This window comes from Pongo pygmaeus, chromosome 6 (assembly GCF_028885625.2).
Source record: "Pongo pygmaeus isolate AG05252 chromosome 6, NHGRI_mPonPyg2-v2.0_pri, whole genome shotgun sequence".
Lineage (NCBI taxonomy): Eukaryota > Metazoa > Chordata > Mammalia > Primates > Hominidae > Pongo > Pongo pygmaeus.
The window spans coordinates 75,763,668-75,790,884 of record NC_072379.2 but is presented as its reverse complement, the minus strand read 5'-3'; the positions used below and the strand labels follow the sequence as shown (position 1 = coordinate 75,790,884).

Below are 27,217 nucleotides of genomic sequence, written 5' to 3'. Positions count from 1 at the left end.
ATGTAGTAAAAATAATTACAGAACTTAAACTTCAAAGTATTTACAACCATTACTATTTGTTTAAAATAGAGTAAAAATAATTACAGAACTTAAACTTCAAAATATGTACACACACACAATCTGAAAAAATGTTAGAAAAGCAAATGTTTCAGCATACACAGCCATTTATTTTGAAGATAATAGCAATTAGAACATAAGTATTTATTGGATTTGTTTTTAAAGGACCAAGTGTTATTTTCTTCTTACATCCTCTAAACCTGTCCCTTTGAGGGTACAGAATTAGTATATCATTATCCATACTTCTTTCCTCTAAGTACAAACAAAATATTCAGGGCCTACTGGTGGCCTCCTCTTTTCATTCCCATTCTAGCTATTATAGGGTTTACTCTTGTGTTTTTTTTTTTTTTAACTTCACAATGCATAATGGACTTTTCTCGGTAAATATAGAACTAAGCCAGTTTTTAAGTAGCTACAAAATATAATTTGGATGTATCATAATTTACTGTAATATTTCCCTATTGAAAATTTATTTTTTCCTGTTTAATTTCTATCCCAAAGTAAGTGTGCTAGGCCAAAATTATAAGCATATTTTACATGTTAATGGATAATATTATCTTGTTACCCACTGTACATGAATGTGTAATGATGTCATAGTAGAGATTTTTGTCAATTTGATGGATGAAAATTGGCATTTTGATTGTATTTTGTAACAATCAGTTTGAATGTTTATTCACTCATATATTGATGAACCATTTGGATTTTCATATCTGTGAATTGCCTTTCCATATCCTGTGCCACTTTATCTTTGGAGATTTTTTTTTCTTTTTTAAAAATGAGTTTATTACATATCTTTGTATAAGTTGCAAATATTTTCTTTAAGGTTGTTGGGTTTTTTGTTTGTTTTTGCTTTATTGCTAATGGTATGTTTTGCTGAATTGAAATTTACATTTTTCTGTGTTGTGATATTTATGTCTGAAAAACTAAAACCTAATCTGATATGTTATGAAATAGACAACAGATATACATTATTTAGGCAGGAAATGCAATTTATCTGTCTTTGCCCTTTAGATGATCTATGTACAGTTTTGCTTGACATGTTTTAAAGATTTACTGAGATACTGTGTCATCTATAAATAATTTTTTAATTACACATTGTGACATTAGCTTAATATAAAAACACTGTTTTGCTTTACCAGAATGTCTTATTCTTCTGTTGATTTAAAACAATTTATTAGTTTTCAGAGGCTCTATTTTGTTAATTTTTGAGTATCAGGACTGCTGATTTTAAAACATGTTGAAGCTATCATTGATGTAAACTTTTGTGTAATGGATCTTAAGGGTGTTGGATACATGTTTGGTGATTAATTCTAAAGGCAAAAATTATTGTTTCTATTGTAGATGTCAGTGGTGAACAATGAATTGCTAAATTTAATCATTTTTTAATTTTCTAAATACTCATCCTATTTGGCCTCATTTCAACATTTAACACTGGTGACCAACCTTCCTTCTTAAAACACTATCTTTTCTTGGTTTTGTTTTTTTCCTTTTTTTTGAGACAGTGTCTCACTGTGTTGCCCAGGCTGGAGTGCGGGAACTGCAGGTGTGTACCTGGCTAATTTTTGTGTTTTTTTTAAGAGACAGGGTCTCACTATATTGTCCAGGCTAGTCTTCAACTCCTAGGTTCAAACAGTCCTTCCACCTTGGCCTCCCAAAGTGCTGGGATTTGCTACGGATAAGTACAGTTTTTTTTAACCCTAGTTTTTATCAGTAGCAAAACATAATAGTTTAAAAAAAAACTGTGGTTAAATGCTTGAATTCTGGAGCCTAGTTATTTGGGTTCAGATTTTCACCCAGCATTTATTAGTTGTAACTTGTCTAGTTACATAATCTTTGTGCTTTAGTTTCCTCATCTGTAAACTGAGGATAATAATCCTTTTTACCTCTAGAATTGCTGTGAGGATTAAATGAATAAAAATATGTAGTGCTTATTCTCCTTCATCAACTCTCTCCTGGACCGTTGCAATAACCATCACCTTCTGTAGTTTGAGTACCTCTAGTCTGTATCCAGTTGTCTTACTAAAACATGAATTTGTTACTGTTGTACTTAAATTTGTCCAGAGGCTTCCCATTTCTTGCAAGGTAAATCTGGACTATATAGCATGGCTTATAAGGCCCTCCAAACCCAGCCTCAGTCTGTCTTTTTGTTTTCATTTCCAGCTGTTCACAGCTCCAGGTCATTTTTCCTTTCTAAAACTAACCTGTTGCTTTTATGCCATCTTGCTTTTATTATACTTTATGTTATACCTTCTCTCTGAAATAACCTCATCTTTTTTTCTGGGATGAGGGCTTCTCAATCACTTATACTTAGTCCATATGTCTTGGTCAATCTATGATTCTTAGTGTATAAGCACCATTTTTTAATAATTAAATTAATTTTAATATTGCAGGTCCGAAGCCAATGCTTATCACATAATATGCCCCCAGTACATAACTAAATTGAAAAAATAATCTGTGGATTTTAATTAGTGGTACTTATTTAATATTTTAAAAGTTATAATTATCAGATATTAATGGGATCTTGGCTGAGCTATGTTATTTTTATATACAAAACATTGAAATTTTGGTTAGATTGGAATGGTAGTTTTTGTCATCCTTCATTTTAATATAATTTGTATAGTAATTTAATTCATTGTTTTCATGGCTTTTATTGTTCTATGTGTATGATACATATTAAATTCTTACTTGAGTTTTATTACCCTTAGTCAGTCCTCTTGAGTTTCTATGGATAGTACCTATTTCACTGAAATCTCTGCGTTATCTTTAATCTAAAAATATGTATGTACTATTAGTTTTTGCTAATTTTTATTTGGGGTAATATCAAGTCAGTTAAATTAGATCTCACTACATCTTAATCCAGTTTTGGGTAGCATAAAATAAATAAGGGTATACTTTGTTTTGTAAAGTCCCTGGGTTCCCTTTTCATTCTGTTCTGAAAGAAATTTGTTAACAAATTGAGAACTCCTAATTTAGCTTCCTGGAGTGATTTCATGGTAATAGAAAGCACTGCCCTTCTTTCTTTCTTTCTTTCTTTTTGAGATGGAGTCTCACTCTGTCACCCAGGCTGGAGTGCAATGGCACAATCTTGGCTCACTGCAACCTCTGCCTCCTGGGTTCAAGCGATTTTTCTGCCCCAGCCTCCCGAGTAGCTGGGACTACAGCCGCACACCACCACACCCAGCTAATTTTTATATTTTTAGTAGAGACGGGGTATCACCGTATTGGCCAGGCTGGTCTCGAACTCCTGACCTTGTGATCCGCCTGCCTCGGCCTCCCAAAGTTCTGGGATTACAGGCATGAGCCACTGCGCCCGGCCAGTACTGTTCTTTCTTGACCTGGTTTTTTTGTTGTTGTTTTAGATATAGGTACTATGATATTGGGCCATAATCTTTGGCTTTGCTCCAATGATTGACTTCTAAGGAATCTTTACTCACGCAATTATTCCTTTTACTGACTATTGCTAATTGTATTGTGGATTATAACCACAACTATATTTGACTCCCAGTGGTCTTCTCACTTAATAATCTCTGTGTTTTCATTTGGCCCATGCTTCATCTGTGTGTGTGGTGTGTGTGTGATACATATGGACACATGTATGAGACTGTCACTCTTTTCAGGCATTGGATAAACATTTTGAAATATGTAATAAGAAATAAATAATTTAGGAACATTATGATTATTTTAAGAAGTCGAATGGGGGCAAAAAGATTTTAAAGTGTATAACTTGAAACTAACATAATTAAAAGTTACCCAGGGCAATTATTTATAAAATATAATTTTACAAGTTCTAATTTATAGAATAGTCCACTTTGTTTCATTCAGTATAAAATATAACTTTGCAGAGTTATCATTATTACAGTCATCCCTCCATATCCGTGAGGCATTGATTCCAGGACCGCTCTCAGATATCAAAATCTGAAGATGCTCAAGTCCCTTATGTAAAATGCCATCATGTTTGCATATAACCTATGCATATGTTCCTGTATGCTTTCAATTATCTCTAGATACTTATTATAATATGTAATACAATGTAAATGCTATGTAAATAGTTGTTATACCATATTGTTTTTTTATTGTTGTATTGCTATTTTTTATTGGGTTTATTTTTCCCAAATATTTTCCATCCATGGTTGGTTGAATCCATTGATGCAGAACCTGCAGATATGGAGGGCAGACTGTATTAACTTCAGAAGGTAATGTGTGTTGTTCACATACACACACACACACACACACAGTCCTATTTCCTGACATGAGAAATTGTCAAATTTTTATGCATTAATAACTAATGAAAATAACAGAGTATTTTTGGTTTTCATCCATTTATAAATTTGGTTTTCATCTTTCTTTTGTAAATGTAATGTATTTCATTTATAATCCTGCTTTTTCATTTTAATGAAGAATTTGATTTTCTTACTGTTTTGGTTTTGTTAGTCATGAAATGTTTTTTAATCATAATAACCCTACTGGGAATTTATCATAAGGAAATAGTCAAAGAAAGAAATGCTAATATAAAAAGACATTTATAGCTATAGTTACAGTAGGAAAATTATTCCCACCGTAAATATATAACTCCCCAAATAAAAACAACTGAAAACATTGTATAGGAGGGGAGTGATAAACTATAACAAATCAGTATTAAAAAATTATGTATCTCCTATAGATTTATAGATTATAAGATATTTACATAGGAATGAAGAAACCTGTTTTATGTCATAAGTATATGCTACTAAATTGTTACATATAAGTGACTAAAGATTAGAAGGGAACAAAAAGTGAGCATGGTATTTTAGAATGGTAGGAGTCTGAGTAAAATAAAATTCTTCAACAACATTTTAAGTACATTAATCTCATGAATGTAACATTTAAGTAGAGCCTCATTTTGAGCACAGACACAAAGATTAATTAGATATAAAAAAACACCGTAGCCCTGATCAGTTAACCACAGCAAATAAAAACCTAAGACAAACCTTTTATCAGGAGCAACCATTGAGTAGGGCAACTCATATTCAAATGAAATAAACATCAAATCTCTTCCTCAAAACAACATTAAAGTTATCAGCTTTTTGTGTATGTAATTTCAGTTAGTTATGCAGTATACTAAATAAGGTGTAAGGATATGTTCATTGGGGCACAAACAATTCATTGACTTTTATATATGTATATCTTTTAAAACTTGGATCGTATTTGAACACACCATGGTTTCTCTAAAAGGTGAAATTCAGCTGGGCATGGTGGCTCATACCTGTAATCCCAGCACCTAGGGAGGCAGAGGTGGGAGGATGGCTTGAGCCCAGGAGTTCAAGACCTGCCTGGGCAACAAAGTGAGACTCCATTCTCCACAAAAAGGAAAAAAAGGACAAAAAAGGTGTAACAAGTAAAATTCAGAACTCTGGAAACATTTTTTAATGAGATACTTAACATATGTCTATATTCTTAAAATACTTAGGCAAGTTTGAGCAAAGTTTTATGAGTAGAAGAGGAGAAAGTTAGAATGGTTGATTATTGCCTCATGAATATACTATTAAAAGTGTGACTTTATGTGACTTTAGTGTAGAATTGTTCATGCGTTCTTTTTTTTTTTTTTTTTTTGAGACGGAGTTTCACTCTTGTTGCCCAGGCTGGAGTGCATTGGCGTGATCTTGGCTCACCACAAACTCCACCTCCTGGGTTCAAGCGATTCTCCTGCCTCAGCCTCCCGAGTAAACTGGGATTACAGGCATGCGCCGTCACGTCTGGCTAATTTTGTATTTTTAGTAAAGACGGGGTTTCTCCATGTTGGTCAGGCTGGTCTCGAACTCCTGACCTCAGGTGATCCGCCCGCCTTGGCCTCCCAAAGTGCTGGGATTACAGGCGTGAACCACTGCACTTGGCCTGTTCATGCCTTCTTTATGTGTGTATGTGTGTCTTTTTTTATACTTAAGATTATGCATGAAGCCTCCATGAAGCCTTAAGTGTGATTTAATTCATAAATAGGCAACCAGTTGAGCTCTATGAAAAGTGATTGATCAAACTACATGAAAGTAATTCTTTAAGTATATTCTCTATGAATCGTAGCAAGAGGAGGAGAAGTTCTGCTTTGAATGAAACTGGTAAGCACTCCCTGTAATTGCCCAGTGAATCAGATTGACAAAGATAGCTACACAAGGAAGATAGGCCTACAAAGGACTAAATCAATGGGATTCAGTCACAAGCAAGTGAAATTATATCAGTCAATAACTTACCTTATAAGTGACTGAAATCTTCCAGACCCATATTTTCCTTTTCAGGTTACTCATTTATGTCAATTATTAAAGAACTGCAAAATTGCCTGATTATATCAAGGACCTTGTTGTGACATGGTCTGTAAATGTAGATCTTTTTTTAAAAGAAAGTTGAGTTTCATGTAGAGCATTGAGCACGTTGACTGAAGATTTGACTTTTTTTGAAGCTTGTAACTGTAAAGAAATTGTGGAATCTAGTTTTTCCCTTTAAGAATAAGATTCCTGTGTTTGTTTCTTCTCACCAGATTTACTTTTGACTCTATTTCATATTAAAGATACTGAAAGGCATTCACTTATTTATACATTAGATTTTTATGTAGAGGAAGTTTATAAGAGACAGAAGAATTCATAGGATAATGGGATCATTCCTAAAAGGATGAAGAAGTCTTCATATAAACCAAGGTGACAGGTGAATTGAATCTTGAAGTATGAGTAGGTTTTAGGAGATTGGGTCAGGAGGTAGCAATCCTTCAAGGGAATAAACAGACATGAATAAAGACAAAGTGGGACCATATGAGTCATGTGTGATGTAGGTTTAAGAGAACAGGTAGATTGGGGCCTTGAGTGCAAGCTAATGATGTTAAGCGGTCTAATGGGGATTTATTGAAGACAAGGGATGATACAAAGGAGAGGATTGTAAAAGATTGATGTGGTGACATACCTGATGAACACATGGGAAGCTGGAGGAAGACCAGTTTGAGGGCTGTGAACCTAGACTGATGGAAGTAGAAATGCAAAGGATTAGAAAGATCTAGGAAACATAACATCACACTAGGGTTGTAGCAGATAATTAATCAAAAATGGAAAGGCAAGGAAGAAAGGGAAGTGTTTAAAGCAAACTGGATGACTTTAAGCTGAATAATGGGAGAGAATGGTGAGAGTAGAAACAGAAAAAAGATGAGTTGGCTATATTTATTTTTTGGAGAAAAATACAATAGGTGAATAGAGGGTTTTTTTTTAAAGGTCTATTGAATTAGACATTTTCAGAAAGCATTTAAAGTTATGGGATTATAAATATAAAGAGGAGCTGCTTGTGGTTGCTCACGCCTTAACCCCAGCACTTTGGGTGGCCAAGGTAGGCAGATCAGTTGAGCCCAGGAGTTCAAGACCAGCCTGGGCAAAATGGTGAAACCCGTCTCTACTAAAAATACAAGAATTAGCCGAGTGTGGTGGTGTATGCCTGTAGTTCCAGCTACTCCGGAGGCTGAGGTGGAAGAATCACCTGAACCCAGGAGGCAGTGGTTGCAGTGAGCTGAGATCATGCCACTGCACTCCAGCCTGGGTGACAGAGCGAGACCCTTTCTCGAAAATAAAATGAATATAAAGAGGAATAGAACTCTGGAAATAAATTTGGTAACTGTTAAACACTTATTCTTTACCCCATAATTATTCAATTCTAATTTTCCAACCTTTGCTTTAAGTAAATGACTGTGTCTTTCAGTGGATGTTGAAGGTACAGCAGGAAATCATACTCTATAAGAATGGAACACCTGAAAGAATTAGGTAGGTGTCCTTGGTTTAGTTGAGTCAGGCTGACTTCAGAGAAGTGTAATTATCGTGTAGCAGAGCCTCAAGATGAGATTTTAATACTCTGCCATTTTTAAGCTTTGTTTTGCTGACTGAAATACCTCTGTATATAAATGATACTTATCTCTGCTTAGTTGTATGTCAGCTGATTCACTTTAAAGTTGTGGAATATTTATAATTTGTCTTTTACCCCCTTTATCTGTTTTGTATTTGTTTCTATTCCTTTTTCTTTGTGGTTACCTTCATCCCAGCTGAATTTGCTCTATTTTAAGACAGTGGTCCTTAAACGTTAGGGTGCATTTGAAGCACCTGAAAGGCTTGTTAAAAGGGTTTCTGTTTAAAATTCTGGGGACTCACGGGGAAAGGGTAGGAAGGAGGTGAAGGATAAAAGACTACAAATAGGGTTCAGTGTATACTGCTTGGGTGATGGATGCACCAAAATCTCAAAAATCGCCGCTAAAGAACTTACTTATGTACCAAATACCACTTGTTCCCCAAAAACCTATAGAAATAAAAAATATGTTAAAAAGATGAGAAGCAAAGAAAAACAAATTTTAAAAATAAAAGAAATAGCACAATTACTTATAAAAATAAAAAATAAAAAAATAAAATAAAATTCTGAAGTGGTGACCAAGAATTTGTATTTCTAACAGGTTCCCAAGTGATACAGATATTACTGGTCTGGGGACTATACTATGGCAATCACTGCTTTATGCATAAAGCCCTTTAAGCTAAAGTCCTAAGATAGTGGTTCTCAATTGGCTAGAGATACAAAAATATCACCTGTAGAAGGAATTACAGAAAAATAAGCAAAAACAGGCCTGGATCTCACTCTTGAAGATTCCAAATCAGTAGGTGAACAATTTAGGAATGGTACCTCAGAGTTTAAGTTTAAGAAGTTTAGGAGTTTAAGAGCATATGCCTTTTTTGCATGTGCCCACATATCACTCATCTAAACCCAGTGAATTGCCTTTTTGAAGTCTCTTTTTTTTTTGTCCTAATGAGAAGATGTCATGAGACCAAGAGCTCCATTCTTTACTAGCTGAACCTGATCATTGACTCTTAGAGCTTTTAGGGGGGAGATACAGTTGTCTTGGCCAAAATGGTATTATAAAATGTTGAAGCCAGGTGCTGATAAACTCAGAATTATTAAAAGCTCTTTTTGTAAAGTAACAGACCAGTTAAAGGGTGTTTTTTTCCCCCTAATAGTGACCCTTGAATCAGATTGGCATGGCAGTGTTCTAGATTGCTCTGAAATAGCACTCTATCTGTTGTCTCCCTGAGACAGTGATCTGTTTTCATTATAGTCAGAAAGTGTGATACAGCCCTGCCAAGCAAAACTAGCTTTCAGGCTTTAGATTCTAAACTTCTAATTTCCCTTAGGACTTTCTCTTTAACTCATGGGTTATTTAGAAGTGTATTTTATTTCCAAATATTCGGAGGACTTTCCATGTATATTTCTGCTAATGATTTCTAGTTTAATTGCAACTCTAATATCTCCATCATCCCAGAGTTTGTTCTGCTGATTGCTTTGTTTCTTGACGGTGGATTTTCTTTTTCATTTTATGTGCCTCATAACTTTTGATTGAATGTTGGACATCATGAGTTGAATAGTAGAATACTTACGCCTGAAAAGGGCTCATCTATTCTTTTTCAAGGCTGTTAGTGTGGGGGAGTTGAGTCAGTTTAAGCTGGAGTTGAGCTGGGCTTATATTTTCTTGTTGCTCTGCTTACCTCAGTGTACCACAAGGCTTCAGATTTCTTTACTATTTCCTGTGTTTCTGGTTGAGGTTGTAATGCCAGAGTGCTTTTTGTCATTTGTACTCCCCTGTTAAATTTCACCTTTGTCTGTATGCCTGTGCTACTGAAGAAGCCCCATTGCACTGTCTTTCCTCTTACTTAGCAGTAGACTGTTGTCACATGTTACTCAGTGCTTGCTGGTCTGGTGGTATTAGCCAAAGGAGTTCTTAATTTTCCTCATTCAAACTCAGCCTTCAGCCTCCAAAGAACCACAAGCTTGGTTCTTGAGTGTAGTCCCTTTTCATTGTAATCAGGCCCTTTTTCCTATGGCAGCCTTATTCTGGCTTATGTCTTTGGCACATCTTGTGAGGGAGTTTCCTTCTGACTCTCAGGGGTAGGAGACCTTTAAAAGATGCAAGGGTAGTATACTGGGCCCAGAAATGTTTCCTGTCACTCCTGTAGGGGTAGAGGATTTTTTTTTCCTCTTTTATTTTTTTCTCTTCATGGTGAGATTGCTCTGTTCCCTGTGTGGCAACAGGATTTACAGCCTTTCTTTTAATGACATTATGGCTTTTATTCCTTAAAGGAGAAGGGTCTGGGTGAGACTTTGGGTCTTTCCCACTGTGGTGGCTGCTCCCCTTCTCCAGGTCTACACCGCCAACCAGTGAATGGTCTTTCTAATGGCCCAAATTGTCTGAATCTTTTTCTTGAGTACCTGGTGGAGGTGTCTGTTAGTTTTCTCTGGCTGTTAGAACAAATTACTACAAATCTGGTAGCTTAAAACAACACAAAATTTTTTCATAATTTTGGAAGACGTAAGTCCAAAACCAGTTTCATTTGGTCAAGGTGTTCAGCAAGGCTGGTTTCTTCTAGAGTGTTTGGGGGTAGAACCCATTTTCTTGCCTTTTCTAGCACTAGAGTTATTCTGCACTCCTTGGTTCATGACCCCCAACCTCTTGCAGCTATAGTCACATCTATTTATCTCTCTGATTCTGACTCTTCCTACTTCTCTCTTGTAAGAACTCTTTCCTGTGATTATATCAGGCCCCTCTTCTCAAAATTCTTAATCATATTTGCAAAATACCTTTTATCATACAAGGTAACATATTCACAGGTTCAGGGCATTAGAACATGGACTCTTTGGTATTGTTATTCAGCCTACCACAGGGTTCCTGGAAAAAAGTTTGTGAATGAAGGTAACCGTCCCTGGGGCTGTGGCTCCCAAGGCTTCTGTACTCTGATATTAGCCAACATTTCACCTTTAGCAAACCTTTAAAATTTATAACTGAATTCTTACTCGTGTAGTGTTGAGCAGCTCTTCCTCTCATGCTCTGCCACAGGTGATCCAGAGCTTGGATCCCATCCTTCTTTTGTGGGGTCTATCTTTCTTGTATTTCAGGCCACTTGGTTGCCCTCTGACATCAGCTCTCTGATGGCTTGAAAAGTTACAATTTTGTAGTTTATCTTGTTTTTTTCTTGCTAGGATAGAAGGAGTGTTGTTTCCAGTTGTTGTTGTTGTAATTGTTTTTCCATTCTAGCCAGAGGCAGTTCAAAGAAACTTCAGAAACTTTACTGAGCCTGAGGGAACACAAGTCAACTGCCAGTAATCACTATCTTCAAGCTTTATAGTAATAGCAGTAGTAGTAAACTAGAACAATTGTAGTGATAGTAAGAGTGGTTGAGTTGAACTCACAGTGAAGGTAAGTAAGCACTTACCACAACCATATGGCAAGCATCATTTTAATTATTTTATACATTTATTTAATCCTTAAACTCTATGAGGTGGTTACTGTTTTTATTTACATTTATAAATAAGAAAACTGAGGCACCTGGAGATTAAGTCATTTTCTCAAGGTCTCAGGTTGATACTGACAGAGCTGGGATTTTAGTCCAGGAACTACTTCTCCAGAATCTGTACTTTTAAGCATGAGGCTGCGCTGCTTCTCAAAAAATAATTTGCTCTGAAGATATGATGGGTCTTTATTCTGTAATTAACTCAATTTCCTCTGTGAACTTTTTGCTGAACTATTTCCCAAATTTTTTGAGAGTCAAGGGCATTTCATTTAATCCTATATCCCTAGAAGTAAATGGAAATAAGATCAGGTTTTCTCAACCTGGGTTTCCTGGGAGAATTAATTCTTAATACTCTCAGGCATCCATTAAATGTAGAGAATAAATGTTTTTTCAGTGGATTTTAAATTGTATTCGTTATCTACTAAATTGGGAAAAGTGAAAAAAAAGTCAAATAATTTTCTATTTTCTGTGTTTCAAATGAGAAGCTCCTATAATCACCTACAAAATGATAATCCCTGCATAATGTAAGTATCAAGCATCATCACGGACATCTCAGCTAGAGTATGAGATAAAACCTCACCTTGATTCTGTAGATTTTTTTTTTACCCTACTCTCATCACCTTTGAAATTGGAGACTGATCTTTTTCTAGTTGTTCTCTAGTCAGGGGATATATCTCTACCTGTATATAGAAGGTCAGCTTTGGGGCATACTCTGAATTCATAACTTGTAATTCTATTTCAAGGTGCTGTGAGGTTTAGTCCACTGAGAATCCCAAGAGATTTATAACTTTGTCAGAATGCTAACTTTTAAAGATTTATTTTAAATAAGAAATAAAGAGGTCTTCCTTAATCACATGGTTTTCCTAGTCATGCAAAGTTCATTTTGGTTCTTTTATTCTTTTTCAGTGTCTGAGTATATGCATGCATAGATATTTGCATGTAAACTTCAACTGGGATTAAAACCATTTAGGGCCATCCATGTATTTTGTAAAGAAGATCATCCTGCATAATTACTCTTTATCAGTAACTATCACCAAAAAAATTTTCACTTTAGGATATTCTTATCCTAAAGTTTTTGAATGCTCATACAGACCTGACAATTTCACTTATACGAGAAAGGTAATTTTCTAAAGAAGATCATCCTCCACAATTATTCCTCATCAGTAACTAGCATCAAATATGTTTTTACTTTAGGATGTTCTTATCCTAAAGTTTTTTAATGCTAATACAGACCTGACAGTTCCACTTATAGGAGAAAGGGAACTGGATACTATTTTCCAATTCATTTACAGGTATTTCATATCATATGTTGCTTTAGCCTGGGACAGAACCCAGCAGCCTTTTAACACTTTATTAAAGCTCTATTTGGTTGTTGCCAATTATAAAGCAGATGTGAAAAGAAAAAGAAAAAGATAAAGCAGATTTGAAAAGTAGACCTTTAAGAACTGTTTGGATATATCGAATTTTTATAGCCATTCAAAAAGAACTCAAGATAATCTTCCCACAGGACAGTCATGGTGATTAATAAGGAACTACATAGGAAGTAAAGTTGTTTCTTGAGTTTACCAATTTCTGTTGGTGTTTTTCTGGAATTTTGACTTATCACTATATACTGAAAAAAAAAAAACTCATCTTTAAGTGATTTCAGCCAATTCAGTACATTTAATCTTAGTACCTATTTACTTCATTGATAGTATCTTGCCCCAACGATAGTAGACTAGAACTTTTTTTTTTTTTTTTTTTTTTTTTTTTTCCCGAGATGGAGTTTTGCTCTTGTTGCCCAGGCTGGAGTGCAATGGCGCGATCTCGGCTCACTGCAACCTTCGCCTCCCAGGTTCAAGTGATTCTCGTGCCTCAGACTCCCGTGTAGCTGGGATTACAGGCATGCACCACCATGCCCGGCTAATTTTATATTTGTAGTAGAGATGGGTTTTCACCATGTTGGTCTGGCTGGTCTCGAACTCCCGACCTCAGGTGATCCGCCTGCCTCAGCCTCCCGAAGTGCTGGGATTACAGGCGTGAGCCACCGTGCCTAGCCAGGACTAGAACTTTTTAACGTATTTTATTCATATTGCCACAATGGAGAATTATCATGACACCCAAAATAGATAATATTTTATCAATAAAAGCTAATGTTGATAGATTTAAGGTGAATAATCTATCATAGGTATTGATATCAGAGTCTCAGTTTTCTAAATTATGACTAGGGATTACCATTAGGCATAGTAGTAGGCCTTTATCATTTGAAATCACAATTTAATTTCTTGGTGAATTAGGATTCAAGGGTAGGAGGAATTTGAGGTATTGAGCTCTTCAAAAATTTACCTGACTTTTGAACTTCATCAGCAGTATCCCCACCATGTTGTTATGCAGCTATTGTTTGAATACTTTCCCTTACCACAGTTAATGCTAGAGGCAGAGTTCAGGCTAGTTCAATCCTCAGCTGAAAGTTTGCCTTCCCTTCACATTCTCAAAGTTCATTGTTGATACCCATTTATCTAACTCAGCATCTTGTTTAACATCATTGTACTGCATAAGAATCAATAAAGTGCACACTCTCCCAAATCTTGTTTGTCCCTTCCTCTATTCTATCTTCTCCTTCATCTTTTCTCTAGCTCTGAGCTGTCAAACAGTCCATGGTGGGAAAATGAAGACTTTAACATTTAAATTTATAGGAAAGGGTGTGTGTATGTGTGTGTGTAGGTAGGAGGGAGTGTATTTGAATCTATATATTACCTGATTTTTCTGTAAATCTATCATATTCCTTTAAAAAAATCTTTTTTAAAAAGTTAAAGGATTGTTAGTAGAAAAATTAATATTTTTCTTTTAAAAGCTTTTGTTAATTATAAAAATTTATATACAAAAATATAAAAAGTAATTTTAAATCACCTATAATCTTACACTATCTCAATGTATTTACTTCTATTCAGACATTTTTAATGATTCTGTTCAAAACATTTAAAAAACTTTAGCCATGTATATAATTTGAAAGCTGAAAATACCAGAATATTTTGGGAACAGTTTTCTGTTAAAACATTTCTTGATCCATTCTCTTCCTTTCCCATTCCTATCGCTTCCTTGAGACCTTTCTCAGTGTCTAGCCTCTTATTTTCTGCCATGTTATTCTGTTCACCTTAGGTTCTTTGCTGTTTTCTCTTACCTTCTTTCTCTGTTCCTCACTTCTGATGATCTCTCCCTTGGATCCCTCTCTGTCTGCCTTGCCTCTCCTCATTTTTATTGCTAGTGTATAATTGGGTTCTGCAGCTCTACTATGTCTCACCTCCCCCAACCTTCTGGCTCATTTCCTCGCCTGATAAAATGGCCAGAACTCGAACTCCAGTTCTTGTGGAAAGTGCACCATTGTCCTCACTAATATCCAGAGCAGGGCATATGTTGTCTTCCTTCTTTAATCCCCACTGCACCCTGCTGTTCTTTACTTCTTTCTCTAAATACCATTATTCCAAGCCTTTCTTGGACATTTACTGGACAATTTAGGGTAACAGAGGCCTTACATACAGAACAGTGTAAGATTTAAAATTAAATGCTTTGTATTCTTGTTCATAAAAGTTACTTGGCCATTCTTGCCACTAAGAATGTTTCCTTTTTGCCTTAGACCAGGTTTTATAAAAAGCAGTGATCAGTGACTTAAGATAAATGTCTTTAGACTTAAAATGATGCTTCATTGTATGTCACAAAGAGATTAGATTCTAAGGAAGGAATTAGAAAATTAAGTAAATTTTGTGCTATAATTTTTTTAAAGTTCTTTTCAAAAATGCTTTTCTATTAGTAAAAATCGGGGAAGAGAGGTTTAATTTTCAAAATATTCATATTTGGATAATGAGTGTAGCCCAGCTGCCACTGAATTTTTCTTATTAAGGTGGTATTCTGATGAAATTTAAATTAAAAAATGTTTACTTGGTATATTTTTTCTATAATTAAGTTGATTTGCTGATTTTGTTAGACACGTGGAATGGCTAACCTATCTAACACATTTAGTATTTATTATATCACATTCTTTGACTTAAAATCTGTATTATAACATCAGACCTTTAAGTGTCTTTGTATTATTCATAAATATTTTTTGTTTATGTTATAAATGTTTGGATTTTAAAATTTTTAAAAAATTTTTAATAGATGCAGTATAGTCAAGTAATTTGTATTTAAAGAAAACAGAAGCCTGAACATGGTATATATTACATAGTGAAGTGTGGTGTTTCTGGGGTACACAATTTTAGAGTAATAAACATTATAATTTCAAGCACCTACAGCAGTGAAATAGTTCTCATTTTACACATTTATATTTCTGTAATATTTGTTTTCGCAGTTTTAATTTATCTTCCATTGCAGTGTGTTAATTTGTTAAATTATACAAGGGAAGGATTATATATTATATACTTAATCATTTGGAAAGACTGAGACTCTTACCACAGTTCTGCTGTTGACTAGCTGAATGACCTTGAATCAAGTTACCTCTAAGGTCATTGTCTTATCTTTAAAATGAAGACATTAACTTCATTTTTTCTCAAGTTATGTAACTTTTATAACAGAGATTTCAAAACAAATATACAGTTTCAAAAAAGATCCTGAAGTCTGTAATCTCACCATTCATCTGGCACTTGATTTATCTGCCTAGCATCACTACTAAGCAGCAGGGAATGAGCTTTGTCAGGGACAGAGCTGTGAGCCCCTTCCTCCCTCTTGGCAGGAACTATTGACAATTGACTATTGACAATTTCTCTAAGTGAGCTGATGATATGTCTTTACTAAAAATTTCAACACTTGGAGTCATACAAAACAACTATAATCCAACTTCTAGTTGAAAAGCCAACTATATTGTTTTTGATTTTTCTTTCATTTTTAAATTAAGCATTCTGTTTCATCTGTTACTCCTGTATCAAGGTTTTCATTTGTATTGATTTTATATTTCTTTGGACATATGAAATAGACATATGAAATAGGCATAATAATGAAACAAGAGGTGAAATGAATTTGAAAATAGGACTGGACACAAATTTTGAAATTTGATTGATTTCCCCAGCAAAATGTTATTTTAACATTTTGGCCTGGGAATTATAGTAATGATAATGTTAGATGCTTACTGTATCCCAGACTATGTTTTCTGATCTTTGACTTTACTATCACATTCAGTTCTTACAACAGTCCTATGAGGTATACATATCTCCATTTTAGAAGACAGGTAACTGGGGTACCTAGACACTAAGCAGTGTGAAATAGAAATTGTTCCAATTATATATTTAAATGATATTATGTAAATTAAGTTATGTATTAAAATATAATTTCTTCCCTTCCAGAAAAATACTACCATAGTGTATGATAAAATCTACTGGCCTTCACATTAGTTGCCAAGATTTATTGAGGGCTTATATGCCAGTCAGTGTGCTAGTGCCTTCCATATTTGATCTCATTTAATGCTCATAACAACTGCATGAGATGGATACTGATTTCATTACTATTTTATGGGTGAGGAAAATGAGAAGAATTACTTGCCCAAGATTATACAACTGGAAAATGGTGGAATTATAATTTGAGTCTAGGCAGTCTTAACCATACAGTTCATGCACTAATTAGGCATACTGCCTCACTGCACTACACTGCTTTAGCATATTTGACTTTGTTGGGACAAAAAAAGTAGATACTTCCTCTTGACAGGCAATTCTAACTATATAAGATACAGAACATATTGATAGTTACTGGTATGTGCATCAGTGAAGCCCTTTGAAAACAATTTTTTCTACATTAATTTGTTTACTAGCTGCATATGAAATAAATACAAAGCCCAAACTTGATCTTTGATTTAAAATACTGCACCGTTTTTTGTCCCGGGAAGATAGGAGCCAAGAGAAGTCACATTGCTTATTCTAGCTTATTTTAGTGAAATTTAGGATGTAGGGATATTAGCAATAGCTTTTTAGTTTTTATCAAACTTATCAACTTGAATTTAATTGGGGGTTAAAGCAGATTTCCATATCTAATGTGTCTATATTCAGATGCATTTCAAAGTCAAATACAAATACATATTTTCAGTTGTCTTCTCATCTCTATTATTTGTGCATGTAATTAAGAGTTAATTGTATTTCTATTATAAATGATTTGGTTGCTTCCTCTTGCATTATACTTTTCCAGTAGTAAACTACAGACAAAGCAGTTCTCAGAATATCAGATTCCGAATGTGCTCAAAAGCTCTTCACTTAGAGACTGAAGCACTGAAAAAAGTTAGCACGTGTGATCTTACTATTTAACAAGCAAATTGACCTCTATTATTTCTTATATGTTGATAAATACAACATGTCTTTGAAAATCATGTTTCACATTGTATTCTTTTGGGGAGGTGTTTACAATTTTGTTTTTACTTTCTTTGGAGGTTATTCAGTTTGGCATGATAGCTCTCCTCAGTAATGCTTTATTTGTCTGTGTGCCACTTTTCACTTTCTTTTTCTCAATGGAACCTAGAAGCATTAAACACATCTCTTAATTGTTAATATAAAAAAGTGAACTTTTTCTGTGATGTGTGACTACTTGGCATTTTTACCTCATCTTTACAGATCTAAATGTTTGAAGGAAATGATAACTTTTTATGTTTACCCCAGTCAAAAAATTTTACTTCTAATCACTAAAATTTCTCCACTGAAAATAAAGACAAAAAGGTAACAAATAATTGTAACCAAATATATTTCTAATATAGTCTTTTTAAAAGAAAGTCAGCTTAGGCACAGGATAAGAATCAGTTGAAAATTTCTTCCCCGAGTCTCTGTATTTGAGTATAACCAGCACTGTAACATACTGATCAGATGTGCTTGTTTTCAGCACAGTTGCATGTTTTCTCAAGCAATGTTAAGTTACCATATTTGATGAAAAAATAGCAAATTGAAATTTTTCAAAATATTTATTGATCAGATGTTTCCTTTTATAAATACAAGCCCTTCATCATTTTAATATTATTTTCTTTTTTGCTTTAGAAAGATAGGTTTATTTTGACAACCAAAAGTAATAATAATAATACAAGAGGAGGCAACTCAATGTTTCAAATGATAAAATAGTTCAATTTTAACTAATAGGAACCTACACAAGATCATGGCATTTAGGTTTAGAGTATCTATCTCTTTGGACCAGATCATATGTTATTTGAATCTACTGTGGTTTGTTAGTATGTTTCATAAGACAGTGCAGAGCTGCTATGATCTTTAAATGTTAATGTTCTTTTCTTATCACTTTACTGTGTAGATACCCTTCATGAGACCCAACTCTGCCACAGCTCATCCTCGGAGGCAATCCCGGAAACCTCTTTTATAAGTGTGATTTTAAAAATGTGGATTAAACTCTCGATAGAGTACATAAAGTAAAGGAGAACAGCTATATTGTCCTTTCTATAAGCTTGTCACTGCAAAAAGTTGCCTTTTGCTTGTCAGGTTTGGATAGAATATAATTGATTGGTTTGTTACTTGGACTAACAAGGCAGTAGATTTGCCTGTGTGGAATTTTTTTTCCTATTTTTCTTCTTTTTGCTTTTTTTGCACTAATCAGAAATATTTGATATGTGCATTGTTGAAAAATACTGGATACATGTCTTGTCAGAATTGTCGTATTAAGTAATGTCTTTCCCTCTTGCTTCTTTGGCAAATGATGATACACAGTGTTTGGACTTACTGAAGAGTTACTGAAGCCTGTGGGACTTAATAAATACAATATGCTACTCCCTGTTGTGATTGAACAATACAAATAACAAACAAGAAAGACAATGCATTCCATTAGTCTGCTATTCTGTTTCCTTCAACTTCATACATAGATTCATATATGAAGTACTGCATTGTAAAACAACTATAGATGCTTATATTAAATGTTATTTCTATTTATAATATTCAGCAAAAGTGAAAGACTTGTGAAGCATATGACATTCTATTTTTGACTTATTAGTCCTAGTGTGAAAGCATTAATATTATTAGCATGAAATTTTTACAACTTCAGATTTTAAGCTCATGAATAAAAATATATCTGTGTTAATCTCTAGATATTTTTAGTAATACCCAAACATATTCAATCCTTATTGTTTTAATATAAACTTTCTGTGTTCAGTATAATTTTATTTTTCTCAACCTTAAATATGAACTTAGGAAATAAGGAGGGAAGTACAAAGATTATTGACTATACAACCTACCAGCTGAAAGAAAGATCTTCATCAACATCTGTATCTTTCCAGAGGTATACAGAATTAAAATTTGATCTTCAAGCTTTAATGATCCAGTTTTAAGTCAACGGCAGAAATATGTTGAATATTTCATCACTCAATCTTGAACTCATTTAGAAGAGACTCTTTCCTGAAATTGAATTGCACTTATACATGTAAATTGTCAACATGTTATTTGGAATTTTCTGATTAATAAATGTGGTTTTGGACATCTTTTCGGGTATAGTGACAATGGAAAATAGTTTAAACTTTAGGAATAGAGTAGGTAATGTTATAGATAATCTAAAGCAATTGTAATTGTAAAGCTGCTGTAATCTAGTATCTCTAGTTATAGTGAGGAACCCTATGATTGGATGAGATGTTTGATAAAAGTAAAATGTGTATGAAATTACATATAAACAGATTATTAACTTATTGAAAGATCTCATAACATTGGAGGAAAAATATTCATAATCTTTAGCAAAACTAGTAGACTTTTGTTTAAAAGAATAAGATAGGACTAGTTATCACTATATTAGCTTAAGGAAATGTTGGTAACTATTACTGTGGCTGAACTCTGGCTGCTTTTAAGCAAAATGACAGATTGCCATTTTCTAAGTGGAATATACTAATCCATGAGACCATGGCCCTCTTTTAATATTTAGTGAGAAATTACTCGCAGTTGCTTTATTTTAGGTTTTTTGAGAAACTCTTAGGCCTTGTTTTGGTATCACTGTTAATCAAAATCCTTTTCACTTTGATTCCAATTACAATACTATATTATCATCATTCTCCATCTTGCATTTTCAGTGGTGGTGGATATTCTATTCCACATTTGGTGCTAGTCCTAAGAATCTTTGTCACATGTTATACATGTAGACTGCAAAATTCATAAGATGTAGGTCCTGCAAAAAGTATAGTTGAAGTAAGAAAACTTGAAGTAACTAGAATAGAATACTTTCTCCTAATAATCTCTTAAATGCTCTCATATCCACAGTATAAAATTATTCCATGTCCATAATCAGTCCAACTACTATAAGGAGAAAATTGATGTGTGCTTAAGAAAATATGTACTAAATGATTCATATTTCACAGACGTACATAAGAAAAAAATGGCACATCAGGTAAATGATAGTTGTTTATCACACAGTAGGGAAAGGAAGAAACATTAAAATATCAGGAAGGAGATGAAATGTCTGAAATACAAGAAGAATGACTTAATAGTAAGTAGTGGTTCTCAAATGTTGTGCATCAGAATCACAGGAAGGATTTGTAAAAACACAGGTGACTACCCTATTCCTCTCCTCATCCACCCTCTGCCCACTTTACTCCCTCCCCCTTCACCCTGGAGTTTCTGATTTAGTAGAAAATTTGCATTTCTAACAAGTTCCCAGGTGATGCTGATGCTACTGGCCTGGAACACCACATTAAGAACCATTCATAGGTAGTATTTTTTAAAAAAATCATTGTGTTGTGCTTAACATTGATTGATAAAGGAATGTGCTTTTAACATCTCCTTAAAAGGGCCCTTAGATTTCCTCTAGATAAAAGAATTAGTAATTTCATCTGCAACACATACAATTTTTTTTAATTTTATAAAATTTAGTTAAATGTTTGTTTTACACTGACTATGGAAACAGCACTATTTTAGATACAGAAAGAAATCAATAAACATAGCCTGTGTTCACAATTCACTCATCCTTTTGTTATAAAAAGACTTGAAATTAGGGTTATGTTTTAACATGAAAACAAAATTTAGCCTTAGCTTTTGTCCATCTTAACTTTAGAAATTATATTTATGCATTGTTTATAGATCATTGTTATTCATTGTTGCTTGAGTGTTCATCTGATTTTATATTTATGATGTTAAAAATAGACTGCTGACCAATAAATAATAAAATATTTACACTCTATTCTATTTCCCTGTATTCACATCCTATTAATGAAAACCACTGGTTTTAAACAAAGTTTACTTATTTCATAAAACTCACAACTATTTTACTTGATTCTCAATATGAGAATATTTCATGAATATTTCACCAAAATTGATTCAAGGAATTCAGAAGGACTCTCCAGCAGAGCAGAATATTTACATCATTAAATTTTTTAAAAAATTTAAAAATGGCAATTGAAACTTGTTTAAGAGACTCAACTTGGAGTTTCCTAACATACGAAGGCAGAATCATTTTTTCTGCGTGTCTGAATCAGCACTTTATAAGTTTACATAAAATTAAGGATTGTGATTTCTAAGATAGGCATGCTTCGCAAATATTTCTGTATAAAAGTGGAAGCCTCTTTCCCATAGTGCTCACTTTAAGGCTTTCTGTAGGCCTGCCGATAAGATTCACTGCTGTTCAGGTACATAAGATGTAATGTAATTGGATGTGCATGCTGGGCTTTGTAAATAAAATGAGATTGACCGCCAGCAATTATCTCATTTATCTGTTTTACATTGTAAAATCAGGATCTACACTATTGATTAGAGCATAATTAGTTAATTATGAACAGGGAAATACAAAGTTACATGGAGCTTGAGCACAGCAGGTTGTACTGCTGAAAAATTTCCAACGGCATGAGCAGATGGAAATCAGTTTATTAAAGAACAAAGCAGACATGTTTCAGGTATGGAAATGTCTAATTCTTCTCTCATGCTGTGAAGAGTTGCTTGGCCTTATTGTGTATTTTTATATGAATTGTTTTGTCTCATCTTTCATTTTCTTGTTTCACATTTAATCTTGTAATCTGGCTGCCACAGATATAGCTAACTGAATTGATCCCACTCTTTAAGTGACTTAAATACAGATTTGGATTTGGATATTTTTCTAATTTTTTTAAAATTAATTTTTATGTGTACTTTTATGTGTAAATAATATTTTTGTCTTTCTTACTACCCATTCATTCATTATTGGCTGATACAGAAGTCTGTAATGGTATTAATGAAATAGGTTCAAGTCCTCCACATTAGTCTTATATTTGTGAAACGATTAAAAAACATTTTCTAATTATTTTGTATAGAAACTGCTCATGTAGGTAATTTGCACTAAAATTGTTGTAAATTACAAGGAATAAAATACTGTACTTGTTGATACTAAATGTTATTCAATATTGGTAGAATGCAGAATTTTGTGCAAGCTTGTATTATTTGTAAAGTGATTTAACTCATTGACCACAATTTGTATTTTCTCCATCTGTTAAGATGTTTAATCGAAATAATTGGCCACTATTCAATGAAAGAACTCATCACTACCTGTTAATAGATTTGCGTAGATGTTTGAGCTGCTAGTGAGATTTTTATTTAAGTAATGACAGTATTCAAGTGATTCAGTATTCTTGTGATGGAATTTTTACACAGAAATGAAAAAGTTGGAAAATCCAACCCATCAGTTCTCTGGATATTTAGTTTTTTTAAAGTGGACAGACATAATAGTCTATATTTTCAGAGTCCAGTTTTTGTTTTGCTTTATATAAACTTATAGGGGCTACAAGTAAAATGTTCCATTGGCATAAAAGATAATGTGATTATCACAATCAACTTGATCATAAAAATGTACATCCTTGTTCAAGTCTATGTTATGGATTTTGCTTCTTTCTAAAGTTTAGCTTACAAATGGCTATAAATTATTTGCATAGGAGGTGCACTTAATTGTTTCAGTTAGGTTTTAAAAAGTAGTTTTAGTTTACTCCTCTAATGAAATTATCCCTTAGAAATTAGAGATGTTAAAGAAACCCTTTGGAACACTGACTTTTGGCCTCTTAGGCTTTCGATGAAGTAAATCAGCTGCTGCTTTTTAATTATTTGCATATTCTCAGTAGTCAGGTAAACACCTGACTAATTGCTTGTTATATGGATCATAGCACATATGAAGGTAAATCATTTTTTTCCCTCTTCTTTGTTTAGGGTGCTATTCTTAATCATATACTAAGTAAGTATTTTACATACATATAGACTGCGTTTATTTGGTCACTGCATTTTGTTAATGGGTAAAAGACCATATATTAAGCTACTTTGTTATTTACATCTATATCTGTTATTAATCTGATAGCTAGGAAGTTGTATTTAGTAAGAATCTAATTAGGTTTGCTTTTATCTTATAATTGAGATTCCTTTATGCTCTATAGTGTTAATGTGTACAGTGTTTATTAGAGGCTTAAATGATACTTCTTTAAGCATCCAGTTTTTATTTTATTAAAAAATCTTAGTGTTTCTTTACAGGTTAGTTTTGTATTCTTTTTTAATATTTTAAGACATTGCCTTCCTATTTAATAATGTGCTATTCGTATAATAATCTGTTTTTATTACATAGACATTTGTGTTATTTAATAAAGTATATTGTGTTATATCCCTATACTTTTGTGGGTCAGTGACTGCTTTTGCAAAAGTTTTTTAAAACGTTTTATTCACTATTTATTTTGGTAAATTTTGTCCTGTATTATGTGCTGCATGTGTTTCCAAGTTTACGTAAGAAATAAAGGTAGAAACCATAAATAGGTCAATAACTACTTTAACTCCAATGCAGCTTTTAGGTAGTAGATGATTATAGACCCTTATGAGTTTTTGATTTTCGAGTTTTTTAAATGGTCTAAATTTGCAACATAGCCCAGGGTTTGTTGGGTGACAGGATTTGATAAAGATTACGAAGTGGTATTTGTGTGTAAAATTAATAAGCCACTATTTTGGCCATCCACATTGTTATTTGATTTCTTGGGTTCTTAGTGGTATCTCTTATATTTGTCCACAGTTTATTAATTCTTGCAAGCTCTGCTAGAGTTCACTTGTGTCCAGTAAGATGTTTCTGTGATTAGCACATAAAGCTATGGATTTTTTCAATTCAATATTCTAAGATAGAAACAACAGATTTTTTTCACATTGAAATAATTTGGGACATCTTTACAAAGATCTTATATTTGTATATTTATTTATCACCAAAACTATTGACTTCAAGATTGGATTCTTTTCTTTTTTTCCCCCTCTCTTTTTTGGATTTTGGCAGTTCCTAAGGGTACTAACTACTTCTTTTTGCTACTTAGTCTTGAAGCTGAAGCTTTTATTTACTTTTGAATGAGCTAGAACTTCAGAGAACTTCCCTATCACCCCTTATTCTGACAAGCAAATTCTTTTTCCTTTGGAATGCGTCACAAATACATGAGAGTTCCACATGTCTACTAAGTAATTCTGAAAGATATCACTAATGAAGGAATCAATCAGTAAGGATTAGGTCATTTTTAAGTGGCATGTATTTGTTATCTTCTGATAAGCTAGCATATAAAATCTTTCTCTTCCTCTTTTCATTGGTTCTTGAGCTGAAAGATAATTTGATTGTACGAGTAGTTGAAATCAGCAACAGATTGGAACTGTATTAGTGTAGCAAACTTGTTGGTTTATTAGCTGGCATTTCATAGCTATATCAACAAGAATTATTTATGTACATTAAGGTGATAAATAATGAATTATGATACACATTCATCATGATAGTTGCCTCAAGTTATACACTAGAAATCATAATTTGAAAATTATTATGACAGAGTTGTAAATATGCAGTAATTAGGTAGTAAATTGATGTGAACTAGGAAAATGTTAATACTTCATCAAGAACTTTGATTATTAGCAATCTGAACTATATGGCGCACTAGCCGAAAACCTAAAGTTAAGGAAAAAGACTATAGTTAACAAACCAAACTGAGCCCATTTACTTAACTCAGTAGAAATTATCATTTTCATGTATTTTTACTGTCAGTTTACATAGCCTCAGTAAGTTTTAGTGGTCTGGTTTCTGAATCCATAACAGATTGTTGTTGGGGAATTTATGCTTAAGCAAACACACTGACAGTATCAGGAAGCAGTGGCTGATAATTTTCAGGCAAGTGAGGACCCTGAAAATCTATAAAAATTGGATACAAGAATTCAAATAGAACAGCCGACTCCTGGTCCTCATTCCAAGGGCAAAAGGCTGACACACTCCTAGACCTGTAGCAGCATATGTTATTCTTACTGATGACCTGAGATGACAAATATAAATTATATTTAATATGTTTATTTGATGAAACAAGCAATGTGATTATTTTTAAATTTCGCATCAAAGATGATTAAAACTCTAGTTTTTATATATGAAGGAGCATGCTCTCAGTTATTTACAAATCTCAGCCTTCTTATAAACTCAGAAATACTTATACTTTGAAGGTTTCTGTATCCATAGGTTTAATCGAAATTTTGGCTAATGAAAGGTAAATATGTTGTATTGAGAAAGAGCATAAAATTATGTGGGCTTGCCAGTTAGTCTCTTTATGTCACATTTGAACTTAACTTATATTATTTATTATTCTTTCTTAATGCCAGAACAACAAGTATTTGAACATTTTAACTGCTTTTAAATATATTCTTAGATGTGTGATATTGTCATAGTAAGTAAAGTACTGTTGGTCCTATTGGTCCTATTTCATTTTATCTATTCCTGTAGCTAGAACTGTCATAGTAAGCATTTTTTAAAGTCTTGAATCTACAAGGTTTTTGGAAAAGTACATAAGCTTATTTTATTCATAAGGAGAAAGTTGTAGAGGAAGAAATGCATAAACTTAGGACATTCAATTGTGTTTTAAACTTCTTTATATCTGAGTAACTTAATTAAGTTGCTTAACTTTTCTGCAACTCTTGATTCCCCAAATGAGTTTTTGGAAGATTGGATTTTTGTATCATAATATGAAATTTCTACTAAAAATGTAGATTTACAGTCCCTTTTATTATTATGGTTTCTTAAAGTCAATTGTTTTTCTTTGTGTGTTGTTTATGTAAGAAGAGCTTCTTCCCCCTTTTTTCCTAAAAGGTTATTGAATAGTTTTTAACTTTAATCAAGTAATATATGTTCTATAAATTTTCCCCTTGGTTTCTTAATTGTAGATTTCTTGACATTTGAAGTTTTAAATCGGTGAAAGATAAACAATAAAGAAAATCTGACAGATTGGTTGAGAAAGTATTATTGTTTAATTTTTTTTAAAACTATGAAATGAGGAATGCAATCCCTTCTATAAGATGTATACTCTTTGTTATTTGTTGTTAAATTTTGGTCTTGTTGTTCCAACTGATGCAAAATTCTTTTTACAAAGCACTGAAATAATACAGATTTTTCTTCATTGTCAGCAGGATGAGATTGTCTGAAACGAAGAATAGGTATGATAGTTTTCTTAGATTTTGTACATCATAGGTGGCAAAGACACTATCAAAACATAAGTTTTTAAATGTACTAGGAAGTACTTTGTAAAACCAAATGGTCTGAAGAAAGTGACAGGTAAATTTGAGAGAATAAAACTAAATTATTGGGATAGTGTCTTACCTCTTTGTATATTTAAATGTTCTGTTTTTTAACATGTAAAGGTTAATTTTTATTTGCTGTAGATTGTGTTAGCATGCTATAAATGTTAGAAAGTTCACTTACAATCTACTTTAACTTGAAGAAAGAGAGAAATCAGGTCCAAATTGTATAGCATTGATTGCAACCTAGTGTAGCCTAGTAGAATTTCTGAGTTTTAAAATTTTTTAAATAATCAAAATGTATTTTATTGAATTCATATCCTTGAATTATATATGTATCTTATTAAATACTTTAAAATGATTTAATGGGCAAATGATTAATTCTTTAAGTTCACAATTGAAATTGTTGTGGTT

At 33.2% G+C, this 27,217-nt stretch overlaps 1 protein-coding gene across 12 annotated transcripts in view; it reads left to right on the top strand.

Annotated features, from left to right (window-relative positions):
- Nucleotides 1–27,217, top strand: part of PHF14 (PHD finger protein 14) — a 198,449-nt gene that overhangs the window by 113,541 nt on the left and 57,691 nt on the right. For 6 of the 12 annotated variants that reach the window (XR_010126938.1, XM_054494326.2, XM_054494328.2 and 3 more), the window contains exon 17: nucleotides 26,693–26,722. The exons of 3 other annotated variants lie outside the window; for them this stretch is intronic. Coding sequence is in view for 7 of the 9 variants with exons in the window: in XM_054494326.2 (XP_054350301.1) it covers nucleotides 26,693–26,722 (30 nt within the window). In the remaining 2 variants the exon portion in view is untranslated. Of the gene's footprint in view, nucleotides 1–18,620; nucleotides 23,905–26,692; nucleotides 26,723–27,217 lie in introns of those variants that run through there. 3 more of the 12 variants (XR_010126939.1, XM_054494327.2, XM_054494330.2) reach the window with 2 other exon arrangements.